The sequence below is a fragment of the Rhinatrema bivittatum genome, chromosome 3, assembly GCF_901001135.1.
Source record: "Rhinatrema bivittatum chromosome 3, aRhiBiv1.1, whole genome shotgun sequence".
Lineage (NCBI taxonomy): Eukaryota > Metazoa > Chordata > Amphibia > Gymnophiona > Rhinatrematidae > Rhinatrema > Rhinatrema bivittatum.
Genome location: NC_042617.1, coordinates 587,542,582 through 587,564,022, shown reverse-complemented (window position 1 = coordinate 587,564,022; position 21,441 = coordinate 587,542,582). Strand labels below are relative to the sequence as shown.

At 44.3% G+C, this 21,441-nt stretch overlaps 1 protein-coding gene across 3 annotated transcripts in view; it reads left to right on the top strand.

The window, feature by feature from the left end:
* Positions 1-21,441, top strand: part of WTAP (WT1 associated protein) — a 158,974-nt gene that overhangs the window by 69,701 nt on the left and 67,832 nt on the right. For all 3 annotated transcript variants that reach the window (XM_029596689.1, XM_029596688.1, XM_029596690.1), the window contains one exon: positions 13,346-13,404. In XM_029596689.1, coding sequence (XP_029452549.1) covers positions 13,346-13,404 — 59 coding nt within the window. The remainder of the gene's footprint in view (positions 1-13,345; positions 13,405-21,441) is intronic.

Sequence of the window (21,441 nt, the reverse complement as noted above, 5' to 3'; positions counted from 1 at the left end):
TCTATAACACAGTGAGTGTTTAAAGAACTGCCCTTGCAACAAGATAATATCCCTCAACAGCCACGACTTGTGTTATCAGTTCTGTGAAGCCTGCAGACAGATATCCCTGCACTCACAACGCTACAGGAACTTTCGCATGGAAGATTTGCGTAAATCTCTCCAGTCACAGTAGCTCTTCCTCCCGAAGTGCACTGTTGACTGCCTTCTCAGGTAAGGGCTTGCATAGCAAGCATCTTCCTGATGACCCTCTAAGCTGTGTATAATGCGTTCCCTGCATCACCCTTTACAATGTGCTCCTGTTTTACCTTTTCTCACAATAACCTTCTCCCCGATTACCTAGTGAGCTGTTTTCAGTGTTCTCGATGTATTATCCTCACAATGTGCTCCTTGTATTATCTTTACAATATGCTCCTGTCGATTTTTCCTTCTTCTGCCCCTGATTGAGGAACCGTCGTTCCCTGTAAATAGTTACCCAGTTTCCATTTGTTCATGTTTTTTCTCTTGTATGCATCGTTTACTGTTCTATGTAATGGCTCTGCCAAAAAGTTCTTTATATTGACACTGCCAAAAAGTTTTTAGTTATCTGTAAACCGACACGATGTGCAAACGGTTGTCAGTATATAAAAACCTATAAATAAAATAAATAGCAGTTCGCCCAAAACTCCCCCCATCTACTCAGGCCCGATAACATAGGGTTAAGTTCAGTCTGCCACTCTGCATCAAAACAGAAGCAGCGTTCCCTGGAACCAGCCCTACCTACAGAGAAGAAACATAAGTATTCGACCCACAATGCATTGGCACCGGCGGTGCATGGAACTGTGAAGCATGATACATTGAAGCATTTAAATCATAGAGCATTGACACTTGATGTGCACTGCTGTGATGCATCCAGACTTTACTGATGTAACCATGCATAAAATTGGTTCAATTGGAACAATCCATTGGTGTATCAAATGTAAACTTCAAATCGCTCGACACATGTTTCGCTCCATGTTGTGCCAGGACAATCCTTATTCCTGCCAGCACAGATTTTTCAGGAACATGCTACAAAGGGCTTGCGGTTATCTAAAATGCCCAAGCATTTTACTTCCTCAGGCTATTCTTCTTCCTTAGACTCAGTAAGGTTGGATGGCTAGCAATATGCTAGCCATCCAAGATCTGCGGGAAAAGAAGTAAACTTAGCCTTACCTTCTCCAATTACCGGAACACAAACGCTGCTTAGGTTGGTAGCAGAAGATCATCTCCTGGAAACAGCGGATCCTGTCTGTTCAGTTATGCTGTCATGAAATAGATTCTTCCATTGTTATTGTGTTTAAAGACTTTTATTGACTGGTTCTTCCATTGTTAACAGGTGGTTCAGCTTGGCGTCAGTCCAGAGGACACAACAATCGCTCCTACAAAATTTGCAGGGTTCAGGCGAAGTTTCTTTACCTCTCTTTCTCAACTCTCGCTTCAACAGTTCCACAGGCTGGTGTCCCAAGCCACCTTATGGATGCACACTCATCAGAACCCCAAGCTAGGGGCTCTTCGTCCATACACTCAATTGCAGCAGAGTGTAGTCAGCAGTGTAGTCAGATGCTCTAGACCAGGCCATTCCTCCTAAGCCTCAATCGGAGGGACCCCCCCAGTCTTCCCTCCTTATCACTGGAGTCTTGGTCTAGTGAGCCCATATCCTTGGGCTCCAGTCAAGACTCTATAGGAATACTACCAGATCCTCCAGAGCACGCTTCCCCTCCAGAAGATCTCAACTATTCAAGATTTATAAAGAAATTAGGAACAGTGCTAGGTGTTCATGTCCACAAGGATAAAGGCACATGTACTGATCTACTTGGAATTCTCAAAATTCTGGATACTCTGGATGAATCAGCTGCTTTTAAGTGCTACCCATGAAACTGAGAAACACTAATTTCAGGCACCCTCACTGCTCAAAGATCTCAAGTATAGAGTACAAAAGTCACCAGGCATAGTGTATCTGCTGTGAAGAAAGCAAAGAAAACCCATATTCAGTCCAATGCCCCTCTGGATAAAGTTCATGAACTTCTAGACAATTTTGGCAAAATAATTTTTCATAGTGTTATGCCTTCTGCTCGCATTACTATCCATCAGTTTTACATGGTGCAATATCTCCTTGATTGCTTTCAGAAGCTAAAATATATATCTTCCTTCCTCTGCCCAGAATGAACAACTTAAAACTTTCTGGGATGCAGAACAGGCTGTCTGACACTTGCTCTGTTGGGTGTATGAATCGTTTGATTCTGCTTCATGTACCTCTGCATCTTCTGTTGGAGTTTGCCGAATGGCATGGCTGAGAGCTGGCTCCATCCATGACGACATCCAAGAAAAGTTGGTGAACCTCTCATGCTTGGGAGACAACCTTCCCAGAGAGAAGCTTTGAGAATCAATTTCCCAGATAAGACCAGATGTGGTAATGTACTCTCTCTCTATGGTGCCTGAGCAACTCGCTCCACTGTGGCATCTATATTATCCATACAAATGTCCTTATTTTCACAGACCTTACTGGCCTTTTCGACAGTACAGACTTCCACTGCTTGTGGCCAGACACAATAGCTTCCAGTCAGGCCTAGACTGCTCAACCAGCCCAGCCTAAACTAGGGGCTCATTTTTGATCTCAACCAATCCACTACCATTCCTTCCGGTAGTGGGACAAAATCAACTTCCTTAGCATTCGGGTAGGTCAGTTCCAACGAGTGGGTTATGCACATCTTGCCAGCAGATGGAGACTGAGCAAAAGCTGACATAGCCATATAGTCCTGCCCCAACATCAGCCCACCAATATTCTGTCTCCAGCAGATGGTGGACATGCATTTCCCTTTGGGGGGAGAGCCTGTGAGTGTTTAAAAAAAAAGGAAAGGAGATAATGGAAAGACAACACCTCTTGAGGTGATTGTTTGGTCCTCCCTCAGTAGAGTGCCCTCAGTCAGATAGCCTTGACTGCCATGGACTAGAAATTCCAATAGCTGTTGTAAGCCCAAGAGAGGCTCTGTGGTGAAGGCTTTAGCACTCTCCCCTCATAGCCGGGATCTGCTTCTGAGAGAGGCTCGGCAGGGAAGGCTGAGCTCAGGTAAAAATTTTGCTATAAAAAAAATACAGCAGCAAGAAGAAAGCAGGAGAAAGGGTCCATTACCTTGGTGTTCGACTGTCCCGCTTACATCTTTGAGGAGTTCTGTGAAGTGAGATGATAATGCAGACTCAGTGGGTTGAGATGCCGTGTGGCTAGGCCCCCTCCAGGCTTCTCCCGTTTTGGTGCACAGTACTCCTGCTCTAGAATTTCTTTGCATTCCTTCGGAAGTCTTCATGGTCTCTCTAACTCCCCTCAGCGGAGGGTAGAAGTGGCAGTGACGTTATGACGGATGTTGAACCTGAAAGCGGTGATTCCCATTCTTGAATCATAAAGATTTATTAGTCATGCCTAAGAAAGAAGCTCATTCCGGCCCTGGATATATATTCCCATCCGTTGGGAACATCAGTGGTCCGTTTTGCTATTCTGGATCATCTTTTCCAGTTTCAGGTCTTGCCTTCAGGCTAGCTGTGGTGCCCCGGACCTTTTTTCTAGCTCATGGATGGTGGCGGCAGCGGTGGCTGTCCCCAAGTGCTGCATTCTAATTCTCCCCTCTCTGTACAGCTGGTTGATTCGTACAAAACCGTGAAAGAGAGTGTTTTCACGCTTCTCGCAGGATGGCTCTTTGCTACAGGAACTAGGCACAGTGGTGAATCTGACCTAGAGTGATTTGCAGCCGTTTTAGACCCTGGAGTAGCCCGAGGTTCGGTTCGATTCAAGGCGGGGCAGAGTATTCCTGCCACAGTCTCTGATCCACACCTTGATGCTACGACTTTCATCCCTGCGGGATCCTGGTGGGGGTGGGGATGGGGGGTTGTCTTATCTACAGGTCTGGGGGTCAATGGCTGCCGCATTATTTATTTATTTTAACCCCCCCTGCTTCCTCAGGAATCAATATGTTAATAATTGCCTATGATATATCTACAGCCGATCTCAGCTACCTTTATATGACTCGCATTTATTTTGTTCCATTTAACTGTTCTTAATACTCTCCAGTTGTATTCGTTTATATATCGTTCCTGTCTTCCAACTCCCATGTTCTTGCTCCCTGTTAAATGTAACTTTACCTTCTGTACATTTAATTGATTTCCCCCAGTTACACTGTAAACCGGTACGATAAGATCTGGTCTTGAGCATCGGTATATTAAAAGAATTTAAATAAATAAATTTTAGTTTGTGTTTTTTTGTACAGACATTCAAATGAATATCATTGTTTACAAGGAACAATTTTAACAACTATATATGCATTAGAAGTGATTCACTGGGAGAGGGCATATATACCTCTTCAGTGTCCTTTGATCTCCTGTTGGAGTCCACAGTCAAAGATCTATGCAGTGGGGCTGTTCCTCCCATTAAATGTGAGATCCCAGTTGGACTAGTGGTTACAGGCGGATCATTTTACGAAAGGAATTTTCCTGATGCTGCTGGATTGGTTGATATGACAGATGGAACCCTCTGGATCTGGGGGGCTCACTATCAGGAGTTGGTGGTGTAAGGGTGCTGGATTGCAGCAGAGCGGCAGTGGAACATAAACAAAGTGGAAGCATGAGTGGTTCGGTTGACATACCGGTGATTTGCCGAGCTGCTAGAGCAACTTCTCCTATGACTGGAAAGAACAACATCAGAGCAGATTTCTTTATCAGGAGAAACTTGGACCAAGGAGAATGGGAGCTGGCAGACAAGGCCTTCTGCTCCTGATGAACTTCTGGGGCCTGTCGTAGCTAGGCCTTTTGGCAAACTTCAATAACGCGAAGGTTCCACACTTCTTTAGTTGCAGGTGGAACCCAAAAGCAATGGGCATTGATGCTCTTCTTCAGGAATGGGCACACTTTTCACCCTGGCCTCTGATAGGCAGGCTAGTCCAGAACCAACCCTGTCCCTTTGCTGGCTTTGCATTGGGTTGGAAGACCGTGGTATGCCAATGCCAGAGACTTCTGGTGGACAGTCCATGGGCTACCATCTCGGACAGATCTGTTACGTCGGGGCTCTTTTGCTGTATTTTCCACTCTTCTTCGGGCCTGTAAATTTTCTGCTTCTCTAGCCTATGTTAGTTTGGTGGGTCCTTGAGGCCTAGAGTTTTGAGAGAGGTACTCCTCCACTCAAGGTGGATATTCCTCTGATTTTTGGAATTTTTACAGGATGGCTTACTTAAGGTTTTGGCCCTTAGCACCTTGAAGATTCAAGTTGCAGTCCTGGCTTGTTTATAGGGGAAGAGTCATTGGGAGGTCCTTTGTCTTCCCATCTGAACATGCCCTGTTTCTTGCATGGAGTTTAACATTTTCGCTCCCCATTGGGGCTTTCGGTGCCTCTGTGGACCTTATCTTGGTCCTTGAGGTTTTTGGCGGGTCTGACTTTTCTATCGCTGCATACTTTTTCCTTGCGGCTGCTTTCCTTGAAGACAAATTTTTCTGTAGCAATCTGTTTGGCATGTCAGGTCTTTGAGCTGTAGGCTCTTCCTGCTGTGGGTCTTTTCTTTGTGACCTGGGTGCGGTCTAATTTTGGACACTGCCTTCCTTTTTGGCCCAAGTTGGTTTCGGAGTGTCATTTGAATCAGTCCCTTTCTCTGCCTGCTTTAGGGAGAGATGAAGTTGAGTACCGCCTTTTGTGTTCCTTCAATGTCAAGCATTCTTTATGGCGGTGTTAGGAGGTGACTAAGGCTGTTCAGAAGTCAGATCATCTAGTTGTGCTTCATGATGGAGGTAACCAAGGAGAACCAGTGTCATGGGCAACAATTGCCTGCAGGGTTAAGGAAGTCATTACAACAGCCTGTGTGGCTGCTGAAACTGCCAAACTGAGACTGATTAGACTGCATTCCACATGGGGTCAGGCGGTATTGTGGGCGAAACTTCGTTTTTTGTTGTCTGTTGAAATTTGCTGGATGGTGACTTGGTCATCTTTGCTCACCACCGCGCATTTTCATGGGCAGTATTGCCTGGACCACCGGCAGCCTCCCACCCTTTTTGAGGTTAGGTTTGATACATCCCACTCATTGGAATTGACCTACCCGAACGCTAAGGAAGGAGAAGTTACTACTTACCTGATAATTTCTTCCTTTAATGATGGGTAGGTCAATACCAGACCTGCCCTCGGCTGCTGATGTTTGAATTGGAGGTTAGCCTTTCTTAGAGTGAGCTATGCAGAGTATGATTCCTGCATTGTTAACTGGTAAGTGACTTCTCTAGACTCTAAGTTTGCTAGATATGTTCCTTTCTTGACTGAATTCAGTGTCCTGTTGGTTGAGAAACATGAAGGCAAAAAGATTACCGGCATGGTTAAAAGGGGAGGTGAAAGAAGCTATTTTAGCCAAAAGATCTTCATTCAAAAATTGGAAGAAGGATCCAACAGAAGAAATAGGATAATGCATAAGCATTGGCAAGTTAAATGTAAGACATTGATGACAGGCTAAGAGAGAATTTGAAAAGAAGTTGGCAGTAGAGGCAAAAACTCACAGTAAAAACTTTAAAAAATATATCCGAAGCAGAAAGCCTGTGAGGGAGTCAGTTGGACCGTTAGATGATCGAGGGGTTAAAGGGGTACTTAGAGAAGATAAGGCCATCGCAGAAAGATTAAACTATTTCTTTGCTTCGGTGTTTACTGAAAAGGATGTTGGGGAGATACCCGTTCCGGAGAAGGTTTTCATGGGTAATGATTCAGATGGACTGAACCAAATCACGGTGAACCTAGATGTGGTAGGCCTGAAAAACTGAAGAGTAGTAAATCACCTGGACCGGATGGTATACCCCAGGGTTCTGAAGGAACGGAAAAATGAAATTTCAGACCTATTATTTTTTATTTATTTTATATACCGTCAATCTGTGGGACAATCTAGACGGTGTACAATTAATCATAAACACACAAAATACAAAAAATATAAAAGTACATATTTAAAATCTGTTAGTGAAGGCAAACCAGTATAAAATGCATTACTAGCATGTTTAAGAGTTTTAGGAGACAGCAATAATAAATTTAAGAAGTAAAATAAAATATAAAACAAGCAAACAGCCAAGCAAAGCATGCATCAAACAAGATAATCATTTTCTGCTGTTAATTCATAAGCGTTTTTAAATAGTAGTGTAAGAATTTTTTTTTAAAGTGTTTTTATATCCTTTTGTAATCTAAGTTAATCTGGTGATGAGTTCCATATTTTGGGGCCCGCAACTGAGAATGCTCGTTCTCTTACCTTATTAGTAAAAAAAATCACAGAACATATAGAAAGACATGATTTAATGGAGCAAAGTCAGCATGGCTTTACCCATGGCAAGTCTTGCCTCTCAAATCTGCTTCTCTTTTTTGAAGGGGTTAATAAACATGTGGATAAAGGTGAACCGGTAGATATAATGTATTTGGATTTTCAGAAGGCATTTGACAAAGTTCTCATGAGGCATCTAGGAAAAGTAAAAAGTCATGGGATAGGTGGTGATGTCCTTTCGTGGATTACAAACTGGTTAAAAGACAGGAAACAGAGAGTAGGATTAAATACACTACAGCTACCGGTTCACCTTTATCTAACCCTAACCATTTTGGGACAGCACAGGGAAAAAGCTTTTCTTTTCACAGAGCAACTGTCTTGATGAACAAAGAAGAATTAACATGTTTTATATAGACATTGGGTCACGTGGCAGCACAGTTCTTGTTGCCCCTTTCGCACACCAGCTCAGTGGCATCTAAAATCTCAGTGGAACCAGCAACTCCAACCACTATCTCAATCTATTCAGGTCATTTCTCTTACCAGCGACAGTTTTGGGAAACAGTAACTACACATGCTTCCACACAGGGTTTGGGTGCTTATTTCAACCTTTCAGCATCTCAATGAACGTAGTAGAAAAATGTCTTGACTTTCTGGAATTTGTTGCCAGAGGATGTGGTTAGTGCAGTTAGTGTAGCTGGGTTCAAAAGGTTTGGATAAGTTCTTGGAGGAGAAGTCCATTAATGGCTATTAATCAAGTTTACTTAGGGAATTAACCACTGCTATTAATTGCATCATTAGCATGGGATCTTCTTGGTGTTTGGGTAATTGCCAGGTTCTTGTGGCCTGGTTTGGCCTCTGTTGGAAACAGGATGCTGGACTTGATGGACCCTTGGTCTGACCCAGCATGGCAATTTCTTATGTTCTTATCTAGAATTGAGAGCCATATTCAGTCCCTGGCTAAAGAGCAAGGTAGCTGTAAGCCAGACAGACAACCAGTTAGCGATGTTCTATGTCAACAGGCTCTTTCAGTCTTTGTTAGGAAGCTGCAAGATTGGAAATGGACAATTTTCCAAAGAATACTTTCTCAAACTGTCTACCTCTAGGGTAGGGAAACCAGATAGATTAAATTGTCTGTTACAACTGCATGAATGGTCATTAGACGATAGAGTAGCCCAGGAAATGTTCCAAATTTGGGACACCATCAAAGAACAAAGTTCTTATGTACTGATTTAGGATACCAGTGAAGAATAGTCTGGTGGCAGACACATTTTATCAATTCTGTAGAACCAAGTATTTCTGTATGCATTTCTTCCAGTTCATTTATAATTGAGGTACTTCAGAAGTTAAGAATAAAAAAGGATCAAATGGTTTTGCTAGCCCTTTTGTGGCCTCGCCAAGTTTGGTTTCTATGGCTACAATGCATAACTCATTTCCAGTAAAATTATACATATTCCTATCCCTGTTCACACAGAGCAGTGGGAATGTACTACATTCCAGTCTTCATGTGTTAGCTCTGATTGAATTGATGTTGAAAGCACTCTCTAATCTTCTCTATAGTTGCTTCTAAATTGGGCAGAGTTCTTCTAGCATGTAGAAAATGCTCAACAAGAAGATCTTAAAACCTCAAATGGAAAATATTCCCTATCTGTTGCTCTGCTGTATAACAAAAAACCCATTTAAATGTCCTGTTCTCGTGTTACTTCAGTACCTGTTAAACTTTTCTGAATCAGGATAGAATTATTCAATCATTTCAATGCCATAATGGCATACCATGACAATTTCAAGAGTTTTATTTCCTATTTCTCATCAATATATAGTTGACAGATTGATGAAAGTCCTAAATCATCTTAAACCTTATAGATCCTTCTGTCCCCTGGGATATAAATGTAGTTCTGGCTCATTTCATGAAACTGCCATTTAAACCTTTAGTGAAAGCAGAACTGAAGTTGCTTTCTTGGAAATTTCTATTTTTAATAATATTTACATTTGCCTGGAGACATTAAATGCTGTACACATTTTCCAGAGCAGAATAGTTATGAAAACTCATCCCAGATTTCTACCAAAAATTGTCTCAATTTTATTTAAGCAATCTATTGAATTGCCAGCACTTTTTCGAAGACCACATGCTAATACATACATTGGACTGCAGAAGAACTTTGTTCTATTTACAAAGAACAAGCTTGTACAGAAAGGGGTAGATTTTAAAAGAAGCGCGATCAGCCTACTTTTGCTTGCGCATCAGACTCAAGCAAAAGTACGCTGGATTTTAGTAGATACGCGCGGAGCCGCGCGTATCCACTAAAATCCTGGATCGGCGCACGCAAGGCTATCGATTTTGTATAGCCTGCGCACGCCGAGCCGCGCTGCCTCCCCCCGTTCCCTCCAAGGCCGCTCCGAAATCGGAGCGGCCTTGGAGGGAACTTTCCTTTGCCCTCCCCTCACCTTCCCCTCCCTTCCCCTACCTAACCCACCCGCCCGGCCCTGTCTACACCCCCCCCTTACCTTTGTCGGGGGATTTACGCCTCCCGGAGGGAGACGTAAATCCCCGCGCGCCAGCGGGCCTGCTGCGCGCCGGGCCGCGACCTGGGGGCGGGTACGGAGGGTGCGGCCACGCCCCCGGGCCGTAGCCACGCCCCATACCCGCCCCCAAAACTCTGCCGACACGCCCCCGGAACGCCACGACGACCGGGCCCGCCCCCCGACACGCCCCCCTCCGAGAACCCCGGGACTTACGCGAGTCCCGGGGCTCTGCGCGCGCCGGGAGGCCTATGTAAAATAGGCTTCCCGGCGCGCAAGGCCCTGCTCGCCTAAATCCGCCCGGTTTTGGGCGGATTTAGGCGAGCAGGGCTCTGAAAATCTACCCCAAAGTCTTCACACCTTTCTTTTTTTTTTTTAAACCCAGTTAAACAGGGTTCTTCAGTTACAAAGAACTTTATTGCTAAAATAAATCGGGACTGTCTCCAAGGTAAAGTAGAAGCCATCCCAGAACTACAGTAGCTTCCTTAGCACATCTTCGCTTTGCTTCCATAGAAGATATATGCAAGACTGCCACTTGATCATCCATCCATATCTTTACTGCTTATTACTACCTAGAAATACTTCACATCAAGACAGAAGTTTTGGATAGGAAGTTCTAGATTGATCTTTGGCATAATTGATCTTGTACAGAAAGTCTTCACACCTTTCTACAGACTGGTTAGCCTCACTTCGGTGGTGGGAAAAGTAATGGAGTCACTGTTGAAAGAGAGAATAGTGAACTATCTACAGTCGGAAGAATTGATGGACCAGAGGCAGCATGGATTCACCAGGGGAAGATCCCGTCAGACAAATCTGATTGACCTTTTTGACTGGGTAACCAAGGAATTGGATCAAGGAAGAGCGCTCGATGTCATCTACTTGGATTTCAGCAAAGCTTTTGATACGGTTCCACACAGGAGACTGGTGAATAAAACGAGAAGCTTAGGAGTGAGTGCCGAGGTGGTGACCTGGATTGCAAACTGGTTGACGGACAGAAGACAATGTGTGATGGTAAATGGAAAACTCTCTGAAGAGAGAGCGGTTTTAAGCGGTGTACCGCAAGGATCGGTGTTGGGACCGGTCCTGTTCAATATCTTTGTGAGCGACATTGCGGACGGGATAGAAGGTAAGGTTTGTCTTTTTGTGGATGACATTAAGATCTGCAACAGAGTGGACACGCCGGAAGGAGTGGAGAGAATGAGACTGGATTCAATGCCAAGAAGTGCAAAGTCATGCATATGGGGAGTGGAAATCCGAATGAACTGTATTCGATTGGGGGGGGGGGGGGGGGGGGAAGGCTGATGTGCACGGAGCAGGAGAGAGACCTTGGGGTGATAGTGTCTAATGATATGAAGTCTGCGAAACAATGCGACAAGGCGATAGCAAAAGCCAGAAGAATGCTGGGCTGCATAGAGAGAGGACTATTGAGTAAGAAAAGGGAAGTGATTATCCCCTTGTACAGGTCCTTGGTGAGGCCGCACCTGGAGTACTGTGTTCAGTTCTGGAGACTGTATCTACAAAGAGACAAAGACAAGATGGAAGCGGGGACAGAGAAGGGCGACCAGGAAGGTGGAGGGTCTTCATCGGATGACATACGAGGAGAGATTGAAGAATCTAAATATGTACTCCCTGGAGGAAAGGAGGAGCAGGGGTGATATGATTCAGACTTTCAGGTACTTGAAAAACTTTAATGATCCAAAGACTACGACAAACCTTTTCCATCAGAAAAAAATCAGCAGAACCAGAGGTCACAAGCTGAGGCTCCAGGGAGGAAGACTAAGAACCAATGTCAGGAAGTATTTCTTCATGGAAAGGGTGGTGGATGCCTGGAATGCCCTTCCAGAGGAAGTGGTGAAGTCTAAAACTGTGAAGGACTTCAAAGGGGCGTGGGATAAACACTGTGGGTCCATCAAGTTTAGAGGACGTGAATAAAAAGGCAGCAAAACACTGCACGGAGCGGCAGTAGCCACAGAGGCATTCACGGAACGGGATGCCAGTGGTTGGTGTTCCACCTTCACGGAGCGGAAGGATGGAGGGCTGCCATCTCCAGAAAAAAAAAACCAGGAGTGGGTAAGAGTATGGAGCAGGGGTGTGGCCTGCTTGTTGCAGTGGTTGCTACCCCTAATTGAGCTGGATGTTCACTTGGATGCAGATCCTGCGCTGCTCTCTACATTGGTACAGAGGCACTCACCTATAGCAGGTTTTCTCTGTAGACAGCAGGACAAAGCAACCACACAGTCCCATCCTACTTCCATTGGAGCTAAAGGTTGGCTTGTTACAAAGACTGAGGAGACTGGCGCATTTACTTGGGAATGTCCACACGTGCTTGGAAAGACCACTTTGGTCTTTCTGAGAGAGCCAACTATCTTGGTGCTATCTGATAATGCCACCAACTTGTGTGGCTGATCTACCTGCTGTCTATGGATAACACTTATTAGAAGTGAGCACCTTTGCTTTATGTTCTTGTACTTCTTGGCATCAGTTTATAGAACAGTTTTACTTACTTACCTTTTTGACCTTCCAGGTTCAGCAAGAATTTTGTTAACCAGGCTGTAAATGTGAATAGGTTGTGAGTCTGGGGAGCCTTCTCTATTTAATTGGTCACTAATATTTTTCTAGCTATGTACTAATATAGTTGACTGCTATAGCTTTTGCAATATACAGGTGATTTAGAGCATAGTCTGATAACTGAACTGAGTGAGCATTAATATAAATGACTATAGACCTTTGCTCAATCTCTTATCCTGGATTCCCAGTGGTCTCTGCAACAAGCTTCTTTTTTCATTTAATGGCACATTTTAAAAGAACACATTTGTTTTTTCTTTCTCTTTCTTGTTTTGGACAAGGGCTTCAATAACTTACTCTTTCAACTGCACGCAGGGGGGAGGGCAAACTTTTCTATGCAGCATATAGGATATTTGATTGGAAAAAGTCAGCCATACTAAATGGAAGTAACCATTACTAGAGAGTAAGCATGGCTACATAAAAGATTCAAGACAGCCTTCTTTGAGTTGTTGTGTTCTGCACCAAAATAAGCTTTCACAAATTCCTTCAGACTGAGCACATAGGTACTTTTTGAAAAGCTACATATGCAGAAAATGATATTCTGTTGGGGAAATGGTGTCAAAAACCAGATTGAATTTTTTGAGTGATAAAATGGGTTCTTGAATTGGGATTAGATTCTGCAGCTCATTGTGGTACATATTTTTTTCTGATGAAAATAGCTTTTGGTTCAAATGCAATTAAAGTAAGGCCACAGTATATTGTACATGCCTGTCAGCCATGATTTTCAAAATCTCATTCCCCCCCCCCTCCCCCCTGGATTTTTATATTTCATTTTTAATATAAATGTTACATCTTCTGCAACAGTTTTATTTGGAAATGGCCAACACATAATGGTGAGGATACCATTCCTAGCTAATATGCCTTCATAATTTTGTGAATAAATAGTGTAACATGATTTGGTCCTTGAGGTTTGTTCTAGGAGTATCTCAGAAACATGCTGCATAGTTTGCATTTAACAAAATTAAGGTGCATAATTGTTCCTCTTTTAACAATAGGTGGAAGCAGTATGAAGCATATGTACAAGCTTTGGAGAGCAAATACACAGACCTTAACTGTAAGTTAATAGTTATGCACCTAGAACCTTAGTCAGTTTTCTCTGGTCTTTCAATAGAGCTTATTTATTGTTGTTTTGTCCCTGTTTAGATGCTCAAAGTTATTTTATTCCTGTTATATGTAAAGCATTCTTACATGCCAATTTGTTATACTGTAAACCGAAGTGATATGTAATCTTCTACATGAATATTTGGTATATAAAAGTATTAAATAAAAAATAAAATAAATAGTGTAAAGTATTAGTATATGTTTCACAGTCAATAAATGCATCTAGTCCAGTAAAAAGGTATCACCTTATAAATAATAATTTCTTTTTATTAATATCTATTTCTACACTGTCAGAGAACCCTAGATTTCTTCATTTGCTTGAGGATAGATTTTGCAGCAAGTTGTATGGAATTTTGTGATCAGAATGTTAAAATTCTGTGGCATGCCAGTAGTGTTTAATAGTGGTTTTTCTGAACCTAAAGCCCATTTTCCTAGCGTTTAGCAGATGGACTCAGGACCAATGGGTATAGTGTACTCCTGATAGCAGTTGGGAGACGGAGTCAGATTTCAATCTGACGTCAGCCTACATAAACCTGTGCAGGAAGCTTAGCTCTTCAGTATTTCTCCGTCTCCTAAGCAGTTAGGGTCACCACACACTTGCACAGTGTTAGAAAATCTTACCTCTACAAGACTAGCCCCGCTTCTCCTGAGGTGATACCTAAGGGTCCCTCCTCCAGTCGAGAATTCCTGAGGTGATTTCCGTGATCCCTCAGAGGTAAGCCTCTGTCTGGTAGCCGGTTCCCGGTGTGGACTTAGCCCCTGAGAGGCAGCGGATGCGATACCGAGCGCGGCGGTGAACGTCGGCGGTGAAGGTATTTTCCCCCTTCCCCCGCAGCCGGAGACCGCCCGGCACGAGACTGGGAAGCGCCGAGACAAGGTAAGGTAGAAAACTTTCTTAAGTCTCCGAGGCTTGGTTAGCCGCACAGATCGTCCTTCCGGCGTCTGTTAAATCGGGTTGAGCAGCCCTGTCTCGCTAGACCCCGATCTGGTGCGAGGGTTCTCACACGTGGAGACCCTCCGGGGGGAAGGGGGTCGCCATCTTGCCCGCGTGGTCATCAGCGCCATTCCCCCCCCCTTGATCTCAGCATTGCCCGCTCAACTGATCCGTGTGCAGAGCGGCAAGCCGGGCACACAAACGACTTGTGCATCTGTGCCGGGCGTACAGATAGGCCTGTGCGCATAGTGGCACGCACATCCCTGCTAAGCACACAAATAGCAGCCTGCACGCACATCGTCTGCGCACCCGGAGCGCACAACTAAGTCTCCCGGCATGTGCACAGATGAGCTTTGAGCCACTCCACGCGTACAAATCATGGCACCACCGGCCAAGAAAGCCAAGGGACAAGCCCTCTGCCCGGCCTGCCACCTGAGAGCTGCGCAACCCGAAGTGGCCTCTGCCGCCTGCAGTGCGAAGAGACTCTGGGGGAACTGAAGCAAGGCCCCCCTCAGCCAGTAGAGGAATCCGGCTCCACAACGATAGTACCCTGGACCTCTGTATCTCCAGCTCGGACCCTCCTCAGATGGGCACCTCTGGGAACTCCACTGGATTCAATATGGACCCAGGGACCTTTTCCTGGGTGGAATTCTTCAAAGGGCTGCAAACCTTTGTCCAGGCGCAATCTGTACTGCCTGCGACACAGCCACAGTCTCCACCAGAAGGGCAAGACCTTCCAAGTCCCTCTCGGCCCCCCCGAGAAGTGCCTCAGCCGGGCAAAAGCCTCCCTCTAGGGGACACAGACACCTCAGAGGAAGATCTTGACTCCCTGGAGGAAGGGGAAATCCCTCCAGGGATGGAACCATACTGAACCATGATGCGATTCTTCAAAGACGAGTTACCAGGTCTCATGTCTCTGAGCCTGAAGATGCTGGCCATTCCTGGCACAAGTACCAAGGTGGAGCCAAAGACAAAACCCAGTTTTGGTCAGTTTCTGTCGGGCCTCATGCTATTTTCCAATGCTGCAAGCCGTACAACTGATTTGACCTGGAATGGACTGCCCCGGAGGCCAGCTTCAAAGGAGGACGGGCCCTAGAAGCCCTATACCCCCTGGAACCCACGGCCAAAGAACTCCTAGGGTTCCCAAAAGTGAACGCCATGCTATCCCCAAGCGCACTACCATCCCAGTCGAAGGAGGAGCTGCACTCAAGGATGCCTAGGACAGACGTCAGGAATCCATCCTCATTTCATTTGTCGCAGCAATGACCCTGCAGATTGCTTCCTGCTGCGCCGTTGTGACACGTGCCTACTTGCTCCTCTCCAGGGATGCAAACGCTTCCACCGAATGATTAGAACTGGCAATATCTTTCCTCACGGATGCGACCTCTGATCTGGTGTGCACCTCAGCTAGGGGCATCTCCTCCATAGTGGCAGCCAGATGGCAGCTATGGCTCCGAAATTGGTCAGCCCCGATGCCACCTCCAAGACGAAGCTCACGAGAATGCCTTTTAAAGGATCCCTTCTGTTTGGAAGCGAACTGGAGAAGTTAGCCAACAAATGGGGCGAATCCCCAGTACCCCGGTTACCAGAGGACAGGAACAAAGGAACCCAGCGCTCCTCTCCCTGCAGAGGAGCCCAGCATTTTAGACCGCACAAAAACACATACCAAGCATCTCATCCCGCAGGCAGGGCCCAGTCCTTTCGGAACAGACACAACAGAAGGGGAGCCGGCTCAGGTACAGGCCCCGGCCGCACCCCACAATGAGAATCAACAGACCCATCCACAGGAAGAAGCCATAGGGGGCAAACTTAACCTCTTCTACCAAAGATGGGTCGAGATAATGTCGGACAAGTGGGTCCTAACCATCATTCAAAAGGGATACTATCTGGTCTTCCACAGCATCCCTCCAGTCAAATTTGTGAGATCACCGTGCCAAGCCCTCTCCAAGAGGACGGCAGTGGAAACCACACTGACAAAACTACTCAGCCCCTCGTTAAAAGCCTATAATTCTAATGTTCTTTGACCCTGTTACTTGGCATCAAGTTATCTTATACCTGTTATATGTAAAAGCATTCTTACATGCTAGTTTGTTATACTGTAAACCGAAGTGATATGTAATTGTCTACATGAATTTCGGTATATAAAAATGTTAAAGGCGATAACCTCAGCTCCCACGCACCAACAAAATACTGGTCACTATTCCATTTTATCATCCCCAAGAAGGAGGGAACGTTCCAGCCCATCCTGGATCTCAAGATAGTCAATCGTTACCTGAGGGTACCGCACTTCTGCATGGAAACTCTGTGCTCAGTCATAAGGGCGGTTCAACCAGAAGAATTCCTGACTTCACTGGATCTATCCGAAGCCTATCCCCACATCCCGGTCCACCACGACCATCTGCGCTTCCTACGCTTCGCGATACTGGACCATCCTTACCAGTTCTGGGTGCTTCCCTTCGGACTAGCTACTGCTCCTTGGACAGTCACCAAAATCATGGTGGTAGTGGTGGCGACAGCTGAGGAAAGAAGGAATCCAGTTGATAGTAAACCGCTGGGGACCCCCAGCCATGGATCTTCCGGCAACCTGGTCCAACACCCAAGTTCCCAAGTTCTTCAGCCGCAGACAAGAACCGCAATCCCAGGGAATTGACGACCTGCTGTACACCTTTCCCCCATGGCCACTACTGTGCAGGATCATCCGCAAGATAGATCACAGGGGGCTAGTACTTCTAGTGGCCCTGGACTGGCCAAGAAGGCCATGGTACGCAGACATGCGAAGACTTCTTGCAGGGAACCCTCTGTGCCTGCCTCCACACCAGGGACCTTCTCCAGCAAGGACCGATCCTCCACGAAGACCCAACTCAATTCTTTCTTACGGTTTGGCCATTGAGAGGCCTGAAGAAGAGCGGATATTCTAAGGCAGTGATTGACACCTTGCTCCAAGCAGGCAAGTTCTCCACATCTCTAACTTACATACGAATATGGAGAATATTCGAAGCCTGGTGTGAGGACCGCGATATCCTTCCGCGAACAGTCAAAATCCCCATGATCCTGGAATTTCTGCAGGACAGCTTGAAGAAGATGGTGTCCCTCAACTCCCTCAAGGTTCAGGTGGCCGCGCTGGCCTGCTTCAGAGCCAAAGTAGACAGCATCAGTCTGTCATCACATCCTGACGTTTTTTGCTTCCTGAGAGGGGTCAAGCAAATCCGACCACCACTAAAATGGCCGGTGCCCCTATGGAATCGCAACCTAGTAATAGACTTCCTGGCGGGAACTTCCTTCAGACCTACCCCGGCTCCTGACCTTGAAGACTGCACTGCTGGTGGTAATATGTTCAGCCCGTCTCATCTCCTAGCTTCAAGCACTGTCCTGTCGGGAACTGTTCCTCAGATTCACACCGGGATCCATACAGCTTCGCACTGTCCCCCCTCCCCCCCTTCCTCCCGAAGGTGGTTTCTCATTTCCATCTAAACCAAATCATCTTGCTACCATCTCCAGATGAACATAAGAACTCAGAAGACTCACGCCTTCTTCGCCATCTTAACGTCGGCAGACTCCTAGTTCGATACTGGAAAGATCGGAATACGTACAAAAGACGGACCATCTGTTCGTCCTTCACAGTGGGAAGAAACAAGGGGAAGCAGCCTCGCGGGCAACCATAGCCTGCTGGATCAAAGAAGTAATCAAGGAGGCCTACGTAGAGGCAGGGAAGCCTCTGCCTCTACAAATCAAGGCCCATTCCACAAGGACCCAGGCAGTGTCCTGAGCAGAAACCAAGATGCTGTCGGGCGGCAACATGGTCCTCTCTTCACACCTTCTCGAGGTTCTACTGCCTGGATGTCCAGACACATCGTTTGCAAGGGCAGTACTAAGTGGGTCATGGGCAGCCTCCCACTTGGTTCGGGAGTAGCTTTTGTACATCCCATTGGTCCTGAGTCCATCTGCTACATGCTAGGAAATGGAGAAATTACTTACCTGATAATTTCGTTTTCCTTAGTGTAGACAGATGGACTCAGCATCCCGCCCACGGCTGCTCCAAAATCCGGAAACCTCGGGTGGCAATCCCCGAGAGCAAGACAAGCATGGGTAAGCCACGTATTATCTCTAGTTCAGGACACCCATAGTTGCCGGGTGTCGGCGTTTTTCGGTTGAGTGCCCTGGCGGTCTCCAATTGGAAATCAGTTTAGCCAGTCCAAGTTAATCAAGTCATTAAAACACACATATATCCACAATTGCTTTTCGAGGAGAATACTGAAGAGCTAAGCTTCCTGCACGTGTATATGTAGGCTGACATCAGATTGAAATCTGACTCAGTCTCCCAACTGCTATCAGGAGCACACTATACCCATTGGTCCTGAGTCCATCTGTCTACACTAAGGAAAATGAAATTATCAGGTAAGTAATTTCTCCAATTTAAGTTTAGTTATCATGGGACTCGCTTTTAATTTTAACTTGTATATGATGACTTTGGTGTAGAAGAATGTATAAATATTAACCATTACAAGGAATAGTGTGGCACTATGTAGCATTTATTTATTTTTACATTTTATATTCTGTCGTTCCACAAAGATCACAACGGTTTACAGAAGCAACAGTCACAACTATTAATCAACATATATTGATGGTTTACATAGGTAGTAATCACAAATCAATACCCTAAACACAACCAGTGTATTCCAGTCACCTGAATTTGTAAACAACAACTCTACACTAATGGTTCAACTGGTTAGTATTAACTTAACACAATAATATAGCCAACATGGTTTTCTTATGTAGGCCCCTTACTCCAAGGGTCTATGAACCACAGACTCTAATGTGGTATAGGGTCACACGCTGTCTAGAGACAGACCACGGATAATGGAAAAATAAAGCAGAAGCCATGGATGTCAGTTGCTGAGTTAAAAAGGACGGACTTTGCCGGTTGCTATGCTGAAACAGAAGTTAATCCCCTGAGGCAGGACTTTGTCCGAAACACGATCGTGTCGGGATTAGGACACTCAATGGATGAGTATTCTTATTTTTGTTTCACATATCTTTGAAATATAGCAAACTGAGAGCCGAAATTGGCGTTAAGAATTGGGAGTGTATCAGCAGAGTTGGGACATCAATTTTATTTAAATTCAGAAAAATGTAAAAAAATATACAAAAGTTGTTTAAATTAAAGCAAGGTGACCCTATACCACATTAGAGTCTGTGGTTCACAGACCCTTGGAGTAAGGGGCCTACATAACAAAACTGTGTTGGCTATATTATTGTGTTAAGTTAATACTAACCAGTTGAACCATTAGTGTAGAGTTGTTGTTTACATAGGTAGTATTCATAAACAAGAAATAACATCTTAAATGAAATGTTCCAATACATATCAAACTGCTTACTAAAGATCTAAGACTTAAGGCAAGTACTACAGGAAAATAATAGCACATTGTTCTGAGATTATGTTCTCTCGTTATGTTTTATTTTTCATGTTTCAGTTAATATTTCTAGTCCAGTTTATAATTTATTTGCATTCTGATGTTTTTAAGTTAGGTTATATGCATATTTGAATAGCCATGTTTTTAGTTTACCTTTAAATCTTTCTATCTGGTATTAAATATAACATCTCGGGTAGAGAATTCCAAAGCTTTGGACCTGTTTTTGGAAAACACATGATCTCCTGAGTCAACTGTGTACTCCGTAAAGTGGGAACAGTCAGTAGTCCTTTACTCTGAGATCTTAGTGTGAAAGGTTGTAATGTGTCATTGATCATACCAGTGTTACTAGAATGAATGATTTTGAATATTAACGTTAATACTTTGTAATAGATTCGGGATTGTACTGGCAGCCAGTGCAGTGAGATCAGTTACTGTGTAATGTGATCAAATTTTCATGGTTCCTAATAACAGTCTAGCTGAGGCATTTTGTAATAGTTGTAATGGTTTTAAGAGATATGTGGGCAGACTGAGTAATAGTTACAGTAGTCTAGATTTGAAAAAAGTTTGCAATACTGTACGGATGTCTTCAAAAGTTGAGTAACTTGGCATTAATTTATTGATGTGCTTTTTCATAGTAAAGTTTTCATCTAGCTTGATACCTAAATTCCATACCTGGTTTGAGGGAGTAATTTGAAATGTACCCAAGTCTAAAACTGGTGGTTTAACATTAGAAGGATTTCTACTTAACCAGATGACTTCAGTCTTTCTTGGATTTAAAATTAGTTTCAGATGAGATATTCTTGCTGTATTGCGTTCATATAGGTTGATAGTGTCAATACAGTATTTTCAAATGATTTAGAGAATCATATGTAAAATTGTATGTTAGCATACAAGAGAGAAATTCGTAGGTCTGCCAGCAATTTGCCCAGTGGGAGCATGTAGATATTGGTTACAGTTACTGGTATTAGCAAATATTAGATCTAAAATATGTCCTGCTTTGAGTAGCTTTAGAGAGAAACTGAGACCACCTTAAAGCATCCATTGTCTCTAAAAAGCTAGAACCGCAGCTTGTGATATGTGTTTTATCTTTATGAAAGTTAGTCTCCTACAATTAAAGTAGAGTCTGGTGATGGAAACATCTTAGTGAATAATTCAATCAGTGGTGAGCAATCTTTTTGTAGTATGCCTAGAGGACAGTAGACAGTCCTATGTTTAATTGAGGGGATTTTAGAATTGCCACCTGATAGGGAGAGTTAATCTCTACTTTGTAGAGTACTAGTTTAAGTTCTTTTTTACAAATAATTAATAAATCTCCAGCTTTTCATTTAGGTCTAGGGAAATGAAATACTTCAGTTAGGATGAGAAATTTGGGTTAAGAGAACATTTTCTTTGTCATTAAGCCAGGTTTTAGAGATGCAAAAAATAGTTGAATTTAAATAGTCTAACAGGTCATTAATCTGAGGGATTTTTTTTGTCCGAGACTGAGCATTTACCAGAAGCAGAATAAACAGTAAGCAAGAAGAGATAACAGAAATGTCTTTGCTTGTCGTTGGAAAGACCAAATTTGTGTTCCTTCTTTGCTTCCTTCTGGGGATTCTTCTTAGATCTCCATACAAACCCCAGCCTAGAATAGGCTCAATGAAGC